Source organism: Nesoenas mayeri, assembly GCF_963082525.1.
Source record: "Nesoenas mayeri genome assembly, chromosome: 18".
Lineage (NCBI taxonomy): Eukaryota > Metazoa > Chordata > Aves > Columbiformes > Columbidae > Nesoenas > Nesoenas mayeri.
The window spans coordinates 3398234-3410609 of NC_137566.1; the positions used below are offsets into that span (position 1 = coordinate 3398234).

Genomic DNA, 12376 nt, shown 5'->3' on the forward strand with positions numbered 1-12376 from the left:
GTGCCTCTGTCCCCCACAGGGACTCTCCATGGGCAGGTCAGTGGCGTTTATTCAAAGTCATGCACCAGATTCCCACACCGCCCGTCCCACAGCAGCCCCAGCCCTCGCTGCCTGTCCCACCGCGTGGGCTCGGGTCACTCCTGTCACCAAGGCAGGTTCTGGGCTCACAACCAGGTGTGGTTACGTGGGTCGGATACTCCCGGGTATCAGCAGTAGCCATGGGAGGGTTCGCTGGTCGCAGCGTTCAGGAAGGTGACGGCAGGTACCGACCTGCCCGGTACCCACAGAGTCCCCTGAGCCGAGTCCCCTCACGTGGGAGCCTGGGGACGTGGGGAAGTGGGGCCAACAAAGTCACCCTGTGATAACAGTTTCCTAGCGCTGGTGGTTTGGAACAGAGCGAGGGGAGATCAAGAACACATCGGTGATGGAGAGAGGGGGAAAGGGCAAGAAAATCTGCGTTGAGGCCAGATATGAAGAGAAACCCTCCTGGCTGGGAAGGAGAGATGAAAGTTCTCAGCATCGCTGGGAGGTAGAGAGTCTGGTGTGGAGGAGCCAGCTGGGGCAAAGCTCACGGGGAGGCTGAATCACTCGCTGGGTCCCGGCAGCTCCGGGGCTGGTGACCGGGTCACAGCTGGGACACCAGCCCTTGGGTCTCAGCCCCGAGGGGCCAAAAGCGTCCCCAGGATCCACACAGGCGACTCACCAACCCTGCTGCCTCCAGCCCACCCCTGCGGGGAACCCTCAGCTCTGCCTCAGTTTCCCCACCTGGCCATCAGCTGCTGGTTGCTTAAGGAGGGAACAGACGGTGTCTGCTGGGGGAGCTGGGCTGGAACTGCACCCCCGTCCCCGGGCATCACCCGCAGCACCTCTGTGCCACGGCACAGCACGGCCCTGTCACACCAAAAACACACCCCTGAGCCCCCCCCGGCTGACCACAGGCAGGTGACGGGCACGGGATATTTCAACTACCAAACACAACGTGAACAGCCTTTACAAAACATCTCATCATCCATCAGAGCTGTTAAAGCGCTGCCTTTGCCGGGGAGCAGCCCTGCCAAGCCTGGACCCAAAATAGCCCTGTTGGGGTTTGTGTTGCTTCTTTTGGTGTGTCCCTAAGGGACTGAGAGCTACACCAGGTCACTTACATTTCTGGGCATTTCCACATTCAGAGGTTCGTGCCCCACAGTGTTTAAACAGCAAACGTTGTCCCTGGGAACGGTCTCATTTTGGGCAAAACCTTCTGTGTTCCTGCAGGGCTCCACTGGGCCCGGCCTGAGGAGCATCCAGCAGCTGCTCCATCAGAGAAAACAGCTCAGACATTCAAGCAACCAGTATTCGAGCAACCAGATTTTCCCATCTTTAGCCACGCAGTAACAGGATTTTACGCCCCTCGGTGAGGCGGGGGACACCCAGCGCTGGGAAACATGCCATGAAGAAAAGGCAGCTACGAGAAATTATATTCTTCTTTTATTTACCTATGACCATGACAATGTACTTTTGCTAGCTGCAGAGATGCTGCGCCCTGCAAACTGGGTGCCTGGAGGCAGGCAGTCCGTCCAGCTCCGTCACGTTCAGCAATAACCCCTGCGTCTCAAAATACAACATAGTTATCCAGAGTACGGAGAGCGTCTGATTCACAGAGCTGCTTTTCTCCATCACGAAACCCTCCGTCGTCAGGGTATGATATATACACCCAGGCTCCCCCAGCGGCCCGCTGCCAGGGAACGCGCTTTGTCGAATAAAACCTGCTAACTTAGAAAATGTTGTACGCACTCAGAAAAAAACCCACAAAAAAACAAAAAGGCATCCGCTCCACCGGAGAATTCCGCCGCGACACACACAAATATTGCACTTGTAATTTCAGAAGAGGAAAGGACACGAGGATTTCCTATTACACAGCAACGCGTCCAGCTATAGGAGGTCAATAAATAAACCAGGGGTGGGGGCGGGAGGCGGTTGCTCACACGCCTCCGGCGCGGGGAGGGACGCGGCGCTCGCTGCTCCTGGGGGACCTGCCACGAGCGAAGGAAGCGCCGGGGGCTCCTGCCATGTAGCTGCTTGGGGGGCGCATCGCCGGCACGGGAAGCACAGCAGCATCGTGGGGCTGGTCCAGTTCTGAAGCCTGTTATCCAGGGAGGATGTTCGTGTGGGTGCTGTTGTCCCCTTGCCGGAGCACTGCACAAAAGTCCCTCCTCACCAAGTCGGGATCACTCGTGACCTTCCAGCAACGCGCAGCTCAGGCACGTGCTTCACAGTAGTCTAGTGGGAGCTTCCCTCCTGGCTAAAATCCCCATCGGAGTCACCCCGAAGGCGTCGTACCAGCGCTGGTGAGACGGGGCGATGCAGCAGTACCAGACTGCTTGGCTTGTTGGTCCCCTCAGCCTCGTGCTTGGTGCCTCCAGCTGCCCCACACGTGTCCGCTGCAGGAATAAGGCTTGGGGGCACGAACGGCAGCGGGAGGCACGCTCCTGCCGTCCCCAGAAAGGCCTCTGCCACTCCATTCCATGTAAACACATAGCTCCCAGCCTGCCCCGAAAGAGCCCTTGGGTCTACAGTGGGGAGCTGCTTTTCTTCTGGTTAATTATGTCTAAGTACAAGTCAGAGCGCAGGAAGCGAGGGTACGAGTCCTTCTCCATGAGCCCGTAAATCCTCTTCTGCGCGAGGTCGAAGCAGCTGCGGCTGATGTTCTGCAGGTTCTCCTTGGTGTGCTCCCGCGTGTAGGAGTCCAGGTTGACCTGTGGACAGAGACACCAGCGCTGGTGAGCAGCTCCCGGGCAGCTCGGGGCCGCGGAGCCACGCACCAGCGCGGGAACCAGCCCTCACCTCCTTGCAGGACTGGATGGCGATGTACTCGGCAAAGATCTTCTTGGCTTTGGAGACCATCTTGGACTGGGATTTGATCTTCTTGAACTCCTCGCAGGCCAGCCAGAACTCCAGGTTCTCCTCGCTGAACTCGGTGCGCAGGAAAGCCCTGAAGGCAGCGAGTCCGTCTGTGGGGACAGGGACACGTCTCTACTCCCGGCTCGCAGGTGGGAATGGCCCCAAAAGACCCTCAGCCCAGCAACCTCGGAAAGGTGCAACCTAAACTACCTCCCCTGAAACCCCGTCCTGAGCCCCATGCAAAGCAGGCGATGGAACGCCATCTATCCCTGCGCTGAATGTGCCGTCCTCAGCCCGGCTGCACGGAGAGCCAAGGGGCTGCGCTTGGAGATGGGGCAGCACTGGGGAGAGGATCCCGGCCATCGCTATGGGGACGGGTGCAGGACACGGCCACGACGTGGGTGTCCCAGCAGTGACACACAAGAAAGGGAATGGCCCAAAGCAGCTCCTGCTCCACAGACCCACTGCACAGCTCTGAGTCGGGCTCAGACACAAATCGCTGTCGTTTCCCCCCACACTGGAGTGGGGCTGCAGCCCCAAACCGTGGCTGCCCCTGGTCCCCGTCACAGGCAGGAACAGAAGGGGTGCAGGCAAAGGGCAGCCTCATTTCTCTTTGTCGGCCCCCAAACACAGGAAGGGATTAGCAGAGGAAATCCCAGCTTTATCCCTGCACGTGCCTGGATATTTCCCAGTGGCAAACAGAGGCGGAAGAGTCGGGTAAACACTTACATTTGTGCAGCAGCAGCTTCTCCAGGGAGTCACCCCACTTGAGAGCTTCCTCGGGAGTGGGCCTGCAGAAGAAGGACAGAGTGTTGGCAAAGAGAAGCCGCGAAAGTTGCGTTTGCTGCCTGTCACAACACAGCATGAGCAAAAAAAACACCTCCAGCTGATAAAGCACAGCTGCGTGTCCCAGGTCCTGCAGCGGCACCAGCACAGCCGGGCTTTGCACTGGGCAGCGCCGGGGTGGCTTTGCCAGAAGAAAAACTCTGTGTTTAGATTGGCAGGAAGAAAATCTGCTGTACAGAGGTGTGTGCAGGCAGCTGTGCCACTTGGGGTGTCTAGAACTGGGAAATCTCCAGACAAAGCCCAGGGGGCTGCGGGATGGTGGGGATTTCAGTTGCAGTCAGATAAGCCATCAGGTGTGAGAGCAAGGAGAGCTTGTCTCTGGCTGCTGGAGCATCTCCAGAGCAACGTGGTTTTTCAAACCAAGCTCCAGCCAGTTAAAGTTTCATGTAGAGGCACTGGGAGAAAGCAGCCGTAAGGGAAATTTCCAGCCTGAGCCGCTGCTCCGCCACCCCCAGGCACAGACCTCCCACCCGCCTCGGGGGGAATTTTCAGCCGACAAATGTTTTTAATGCTCCTGCAGATACAAAAATTGTTTGTCCGCAGCTTCCCCAAGTGGGGCGACCCCAGCCTGCCTGGACGTGATGCTCAGACTGGCCACAGTTCATCCCCAGACCCCACGGTCCCCGATCCCCGCGCCACCCGCTTGCGGCACCTACTTGAGCGACTTGAGCACTTTGTCCAGCTTGCCAGAGGGGTTGGCCCCCGGGGACTCGTTTCGCCGCCGAAAAATCCCCAACCGGTTCTTCATGTCTTTGGCTCTAGAAGAAAGAGCAAGTTTTAGCAGGCGGGTGAGTGTTGGGGGGACACCCAGCACCCAGGGCACCCGCCGGCAGCCTCGTCCCGTGCCCACCACCTACTCCTTCATGGTGTGCCGGCGCTGCAGGCTGCCGGTGTGGGGTCTCTGCATGCCCAGCAGCATCTCGGCGTGGAACTCCAGCGGCTGGGGCTTGGAAAGGTCGCGGAAAAAGGGCATGGCTGCTGGGACGGCCTGCGCAGCAGCTCCCGGCGCGGCCAGACGCTGGCTGGCTCTGCCGCCGGCTCGGTGCCGCGTCCCAACCGGGGCGGCCAGCGCGGAAGTGGGAGGGCCCAGCCCGGAGGAGCTTTAAATGCGGCGTGGGGCGAGCGAGCGGGAGTGAGTAAGGGCTGTGTCAGCCCCGCTGCTATTTCGGCCGCTCCGCCGTTGCTGGGGAAACTCAAGGAAAGGTGGAAAAATCAACGCCAAGGGTGGATAGTGGGGCCTTTCAAGAGACGGCGGGGAAAATAATCACGGCAGGGATTTATGAGGTTATTTATAGAGCGCAGGCGTCCCGGGGAAGCCGTGGGGCCGGTGGTGGGGCTGAGCGGGGACAGCAGCGATTCGCTGTGTCCGCCCCGTGGGGACAGGGCTGGGAGCCCACGTGTGACCCCCTGGTGCTCACGTTTCCCTGGTGCCAGCCCAGGACAGGCACGGACACGGGGACATCTCCGTAAGGGGTGGCTGGGACAGGCATGTGTGGCACAGTGGGGTGCACAGACAGCCCACACTGCCACTGGGCATGGGACTCTGCTCTGGCCCTCCTAAACAGACAGACTGATGTGCACCCAGACAGACTGACATCCAGCCAGACACAGGGCTCCCAGTTCCCCCAGGAAACTGCCACCAGGACAAACTGTGACAAAGATTTTTGGCAAATGCCACAGGAAAGTGGGACCCCCATCCCAGCCCCAGCGAGGGCTCCCCAGGGGCCACAATGGGGGAGCAGAAGGTGGAAGAGGTGACGGATGGGGACAAGCGCAGACAATGCTGTCCCCTCGTGGCACAGCCCCTGCATGACACCACGGCATGAAGGGGACACGCAGGTGGCATGGGACGCTCATCCTGAACCAGTGCTGGCGGTACCACTCCGGGGGACATGGCCCGAGGGTGACAAGACCAGGCTACCCCCTGCAGCCCCCCACGGGTCCCACACCGGGGGGTCTGTGCAGGGACACTCAGAGATGCCAACTCTGCCTGGCCAGGCCATACCCAGGGCTGGCTGGGGACACGAGTGTACCCAACCCTGAGTGATGCCATCCAGACCCACAGTCACTCCAGTCCCAGGAGGGGAAAACACAGCAGCATACAGAATTAAACAGCTGCAACAACCCCAGGGCTCAGTCCTGCAAGGTGCTGAGCACCCAGAGCCAGAGCAGTACAGAACCATAGAATCATTGAATTGTTTTACTTGGAAAAGACCTTTAAGATCATCGAGTCCAATCGTTAACGCAACGCTGCCAAGTCCACCTCTAAACCATGTCCCTAAAGAACCTCACCCATGCATCTTTTTAACTCCTCCAAGCAATCGCCACCTGCTCCGTGGTGCAGCCTGTGCGCTTGCAGGGCTCAGCAGGACACGTGTCCCACTGCTGTCAGCTGCCAGGCACCAACTCAGCACCAATGCAGGAAAAGCGTCTCCAAACACGGAGCCTCCTGCTCCAAACACCATCTGCCTCCCGCTCCCATTTCAGCATGAGGACCAGGTGCCACCGGGCTGGGCTGTTCCACACAGCCCGAGCAGCACTTGGAGCAGCACTCCCAGTTTAGCAAGGCAACCACAGCCCAGTGCCCGGTGTGGCTGTCACAGCTCTGAGCAGCCCCTGTGTGTGTCCCCAGCGCCCGGCGGGGCTGTCACAGCTCTGAGCATCCCATGTGTGTGTCCCCAGTGCCTGATGGAGCTTTCAGAGCTCTGAGCAGCCCCTGTGTGTGTCTCCAGCACCCGGCAGGGCTGTCACAGCTCTGAGCAGCCCCTGTGTGTGTCCCCAGTGCCTGGCAGGGCTGTCAGAGCTCTAAGGAGCAGCCCCTATGTGTGTCCCCAGCATCTGATGGGGCTTTCAGAGCTCTGAGCAGCCCCTGTGTGTGTCCCCAGCACCTGATGGGGCTTTCAGAGCTCTGAGCAGCCCCTGTGTGTGTCCCCAGCTCTGAGCAGCCCCTATGTGTGTCCCCAGCACGCAGCAGCCCCTGTGTGTGTCCCCAGCACCCAGCAGGGCTGGCAGAGCTCTGAGTAGCCCCTGTGTGTGGCCCCAGTGCCCGGCGGGGCTGGCAGAGCTCTGAGCAGCCCCTGTGTGCGCCCCAGCTGTGCCACCCCCTGCACAGCACCCGCTGCAGCCGGGGCCTCTGCCCCACACCAGGCTCTGGGGCTCACAGGCGATCGTGGCTCATGGGCAGTTTTACCAGCTGCGATACACCAGCAAGCACCACCCGAGGAAGTTTCCCAACTTAAAACCCGCTGCTCCTCTTGCACCTGCTTGTAGATAAATAGCAAGCAGCACGAAACCAGTCCACAGTACCACGGGCACACACAGCCCCCAGTTGCGGCCAGTCTGCGGTGTAAAACGTCAAATCAAAAATAACATTTCTTAAGTCCTAGTTGGGAGTCACCGTTACAAAGTGATCTGCAGCGAGGCCACGTCCAACCCCATCGCCCTGCACCACATGCAAACGCTCCCCTGCACAGAGCGTCACCTTTCCCGCAGAAAGCCTGAGTCCTACCTTTCCAGGTATTTTTCGGAAAAGTCCACCATGGCGTGGTACATCTGGGGGTGCCGGCAGGTGAGCGGGGCCGGCAGCGGCGCCGGGTGGTGAGTGCCAGACCCCAGCAGCCACTGGCACCATAAATACTCCCCGCAGCCGGTCGGCAACTGCGCTGCGCAGCCAATAGCCGGCCGGTGTGATGCCGAGAGGCTCCCAGCGCATCCGCCGGCGTCTCAAGGTGAGCAGCAAACCCTCTGCAACCGCCCCTGACCCCGCTGAGCCTCCCCCCCAGCCCAATTCCCCCGGCGCAGCAGGGACACATGGATGGGGGGACGTCCCTGCTGCAGCCTGAGAGAGATTCATTTTCATTTCAAGCGTTGGGTGGGGGGAAATAATGAAAACAGCTAAAAATAGGCAGCTGCAGCGGGGAAGCACGTGGGCCGACAGTGCCGCTCGCTGGCAGCAGCACAGAGGCGAAGCGCGGAGCCCGCGCTCGGCCCCTCGCACACCTGAGCTGCTCAAGCCACGTGCGGCTTCTCCGCCTGCCCCCAGCCACGTGGAGCGGGGACAGACCCATCCCCAGGCTCCCTGCGGCCGTGACACCCGGCTGGACCCCGCCTTGCAAAACCAGAGCTGGCTGATTCCAAAACATGCCTGTCCCCCAGCTGCAGCTGCGCTCGTGGGGAGCAAAGGCCACGGCTGCCTCGTCCTTGCCCAGACCCACTTTTTGGCAGCCCCAAAGCCTGACCAGGACAGGTGGTGGGGCTGTGAGCGTCACTCGGTGGCCCCAGTGCTGGGTGCTCCCTGGATGCGCTGCCAGGGCTTGGAACCCATCCCATGGTGGCAAATCTCCCATGGCTCCTCCAACGGGGGCCAGTGGGAAGAGGCCCCAGCTCACATTTCACCGCTTGCACGTCCCCTCCCTGAACCTGGCACTGTCAGAACGCAGCTCTGCTGGCATTGGAGAAGCTGTTTTCCCCATGACACCAGCAAGAGCCGACTCCTTCATCCTGAGTGTCAAAGCAAGGCAAACCGAGAGCTGCTCCCAGCTGGGCCGTGCAGTGTCCCCAGCGCGTGTCCCAACCTCCTGGCCGAAAATCACGACTCCCCATCTGAAGTCAGACCTTAGTTCACGTGGGTATTTGCTGCTTTTGTCCCAGTAAAGCTCAGGGGTACAAGATGAGGAGCCCTGAGGGATGCCTGGACCAGCGAGGCTCAACCAAGATGTTTACAAACAGCAAACAGCCCTCGCATGCTCTGATGCCACCACAGTATGACACTTACAGGTTCTTGCTTCGTTTCTTGCGGGAGGTCTCGTCCCCTTCGTCGCAGCTGCACTCGGGCTCAGCTCCGCTCAGCTGGGGGGAACAGAAAAACAGTGTCCGCATCACTGTGCTGGTGCATGCCCATGGTGGCACTGCAAGTGTCACCAACCAGCCCTGCCAGTGTCCCCTGTGGTACCCACAGCCCAGAGCCACGTCATCCACAGGGCTCCTTCCCCACCGCCACAGCTGCCACAATGGGAGAAGCTTCTCTCCCCTCCAGCATGAGAACCTGCCTGGCCTGTGCTGGCCCCAGTCCAAGGTGTTCCTGGAGCATCTCAGGAGATGCCATGGCCAGTGGCCCGGGTACCTTCCTGGTTCAAGACACTGACAGTGGTACCTCCTATGGGGAAGACACTCACATCCCTCAATCAGGGGTCCTGCAGCAGCACCCAGGCAGGAAAAGCCATAGAATCACAGAACAGTTTGGGTTAAAGGGCCCTTCCCAGCTCCCCAGTGCCCCCCCTGCCATGAGCAGGGACATCTTCACCAGCTCAGGGTGCTCAGAGCCCCGTCCAGCCTGGCCTGGGATGTCTCCAGGGATGGTTCATCCACCACCTCTCTGGCCAACCTGGGCCAGGCTCTCACCACCCTCAGGGACAACAATTTCTTCCTCATGTCCGGCTTGAATCTCCTTCCTTCAGTTTAAAACCATCACCCCTTGTCCTATCGCAACAGGTCCTGCTCAAAAGTCCATACCCATCTTTCTTATCGGCCCCTTTTAACTATGGAAAGGCCATAATAAGGTCTCCCCGGAGCTTCTCTTCTCCAGCTGAACACCCCAGCTCTCTCAGCCTGTCCCCAGCAGAGCTGTTCCAGCCTCGGGTCATTCCTGTGGCTCCTCTGGCCCCTCTCCAGCAGGTCCGTGTGTCCTGTGCTGAGGACCCAGAGCTGGACCAGCACTGTAGGGGGGTCTCACCAGAGCAGGGTGATGCTGCAGAGGGGCAGAATCCCCTCCCTGCACCTGCTGCTCACACTGCTGGTGACATAGCTCAGGACACGGGTGGTTTCTGGGCTGCAAGCGCACACTGCCGGCTCACGACCCACCTTTCATCCCCCAGTACCCCCCAGCCCTCCTCCCCAGGGCTGCTCTCAATCAGGGCAGGTTTCAAGCCCAAGGAGTACCCAGAGGGCTCCACTCCCCGATTGTCACCCTGAAGTGACCTGGGCAAACCAAGGGGACCACAGATGCACCTCAAGCTCAGGGCAGCAACAGCGCAGCCTCTAAGCCACAAAGCCCGGGGCCAGGCGAGGGGACTCCTGGGACCACCACAGCTCGGGGGCTTTAGCAGTTCATCCATTCCCAAACAAGACCAGAAGATGCTCGCAGCTGACCCACACCCAGCTCATCCCCACGCTGGCGGGGGCCAAGGGGCACTTTCCAGGATCGCTGCCCCGCGGCTGTGCCGTGGGAACCCGCTGCGCAGCCCCGCAGCCCCGAGCTCGAGGCTTTGGACACTTCCTTCCATTCTGCACCCGGGTTTCCGGAGTTTATCGGCCCCAAACAATGCGGTCCCTGCAAAGCACCTTCCCCAGGCAGATCGGGCCCGGCAGGCGGGCTGGCCGGGGCGACGCGCAGCCGGAGGACGTTTCCTGCCATTGTCCGTGCTCCGCCACGCTGGGGGACAAAAGGCAGCCGTGGAGATCGCCCGAGGAGTCCCAGCGCTCCCGGCCACAATGCACTCTTAAAACAACCACCTCCCAGCTCTGATCGCAGGCAGGAAGGGAGCAGGGAGGCACACTGGGCATGACAGTGTTAAAAAGGCCAATAAAATGAACCCCTCTGAAATGCTGCCAGAGGGGAAAAATCCCAAGCACCTTGACGAATGTTGTAGCGCTGTGACTGAGGCCACCAGGCGCAGATATCACTGGTGCAGGAGGTGATCCATTGGGGAACTGGACATCAGTGTCCTGCTCCAGAAACCTTGGAGAGTTTCATTGAACGAGTCAAGAGGCAGAACCTGACAAAAGTCACTCCAAAGTGTAGGCAGAGGGGTGACAGCAGCCCCCAAATCCCTGTGGCCCAGCATCATGCCGGCTGCCCTGCCCACTAAGGACCACAGGCAGCCAGAGTGGCAGGGAAGGGGAGCAGGCAGGTAATGCCCCAGGGGGTTATGTCCAGGGGGTTATGGCACTGTCCGTGCAGAGCCAGAGCTGCTGCAGGGCTGGAACCGGGGCTCTCCCCATCGGCACCAGCTGCCCCGCTCCCTGCTCCAAAACCACCCGATCTCGTCCGCACCGGAGTGGTTTAATCCAGGAGCTCTGTTTGCCCCCGCTGAAAAACATCCCCCAGCCCAGCAGCGCCAGGAGGGGCTCTGCGGGGCAGGAGGAGGGTCTGTCCCTGCTGTGCTGTCCCCCAGCAGCCAGGGGACAGCTCGCCGTGTCTCGCAGCGCTGCAGCAGCCGGGCTGCGGAGCTGCGTGCTCCTGGCTGCTCGCACAGCGGCACTGTGCAACCTCTTTCCAGCAGCCTCGGCACCGCCAGCCCTGACGGGACACTCGCACCAGGCACCGCCGCTGCCACCACCTCCTTTGCATCCACGCCAGGCAGCGGGTGTCCCTGCCACAAAGGTGACCCCTCTGGATGGGATCTGGGACAGGGACAGAACCCTCCAGCCCACAATTGCTGGGATCAGCCTCCAGGTGGGTTTGGGCTCCCCTTTGGCACAGCAGCCCCATTTGATCGGCTTGTGAGACTTTTAAGGGCTCTCACCAGCTGGCTGGGGGACTCTGAGACAAAAAGGTGCTTCAGGAAACAGCATTAGAGGTGGCTTCTCAAGCAGCATGAGCCTGGCATGCAGAGGGTTAACCCCATCAAAGCTTTAACCCCACCACTGCTGTGCTACCCTGCTTGCTGGTGTGCAGGGCTCTGTACCAGGTTCTCCTGCCCAAGAGCAGCATGGAACATGGTCCTGAGCACCACAAGGTGGTGCTGAGCAGCATAATGTGGTCCTGAGGCACATAACACAGTCCTGAGCTGCACAACAGAATCATCAAATCATTTTGGTTGGAAGAGACCCTCAAGATCAAAGTCCAACCATTAACCCAACACTGGCACATGAATGTGGCAAGCAGCGCTTTTCTCACACAGTGTCTGCAATGGCACATTGTTTCTGTAAATATTTGTGATGACAAGCACGGCCAAGGCAAGCTCTGCACCAGGGGCCGCATCCAGCCCCTCCGGCTGTGCATCCCTCTGCTGCTCCTCTCTGTGTGTCAGGGTCAGAAATCGCTGCTGATCTCAACCTTTTTCTGAGAATCACCCTCCGCATAGTGAAAGCCCTGCAAGAGGCTGGCCAGGGCAGAGAGCCACGCTGCTCCTGGCAAGCTCAAGCACACCAGCGACTATTTCAGCACAGACTCTCTGGAGCCTGGACTGTCCCTGTCCTCACTGCTGCCAGCAGCTCTTTGCAAGTGCAGACACGCGGGTGCATCTCTCCTTCCGTCGGTCTCAGCAGACAGCAGGACAAGGGACCCTGCAGGGTCTGGGGTGCTGGTGGGAGATGCCCAACACAGCACCCACAGGTGATGGGTGACATCCCCTGGGTGCTGAGAACACCCCAGAGCTGACTTTCAGTGAGAGGGACCTTCCCAAGCCCTCACACACAGAATCCCAGCCTGGCTGGGTTGCAGGGACCTCTGCAGATCCCCAGCCCAGCCCTGCTCACGCAGGTCACAGAGCAGATCACACAGGTGGGTCCAGGGGGTTTGAATGTCTCAGAGCAGGAGACTCCACACCCGCTCTGGGCAGCCTGGGCCAGGCTCTGGCACCTCCCAGCAAACAAGTTTCTGCTCATGTCCAGATGGAACCTCCTGTGTTTCAGTCTGTACCCGCTGCCC

At 60.1% G+C, this 12376-nt stretch overlaps 1 protein-coding gene across 4 annotated transcripts in view; it reads right to left on the reverse strand.

The window, feature by feature from the left end:
- Positions 1 to 2549: 2549 nt before the first annotated feature.
- Positions 2550 to 12376, reverse strand: part of RGS3 (regulator of G protein signaling 3) — a gene marked incomplete at both ends in the record, with an annotated part of 74442 nt that continues 64615 nt past the window's right edge. For 2 of the 4 annotated variants that reach the window (XM_080355996.1, XM_080355997.1), the window contains 5 exons: positions 2550 to 2735; positions 2824 to 2990; positions 3610 to 3671; positions 4383 to 4484; positions 8501 to 8574. In XM_080355996.1, coding sequence (XP_080212122.1) covers positions 2550 to 2735; positions 2824 to 2990; positions 3610 to 3671; positions 4383 to 4484; positions 8501 to 8574 — 591 coding nt within the window. Of the gene's footprint in view, positions 2736 to 2823; positions 2991 to 3609; positions 3672 to 4382; positions 4485 to 4583; positions 4700 to 7234; positions 7267 to 8500; positions 8575 to 12376 lie in introns of those variants that run through there. The other 2 variants (XM_080355999.1, XM_080355998.1) reach the window with 2 other exon arrangements.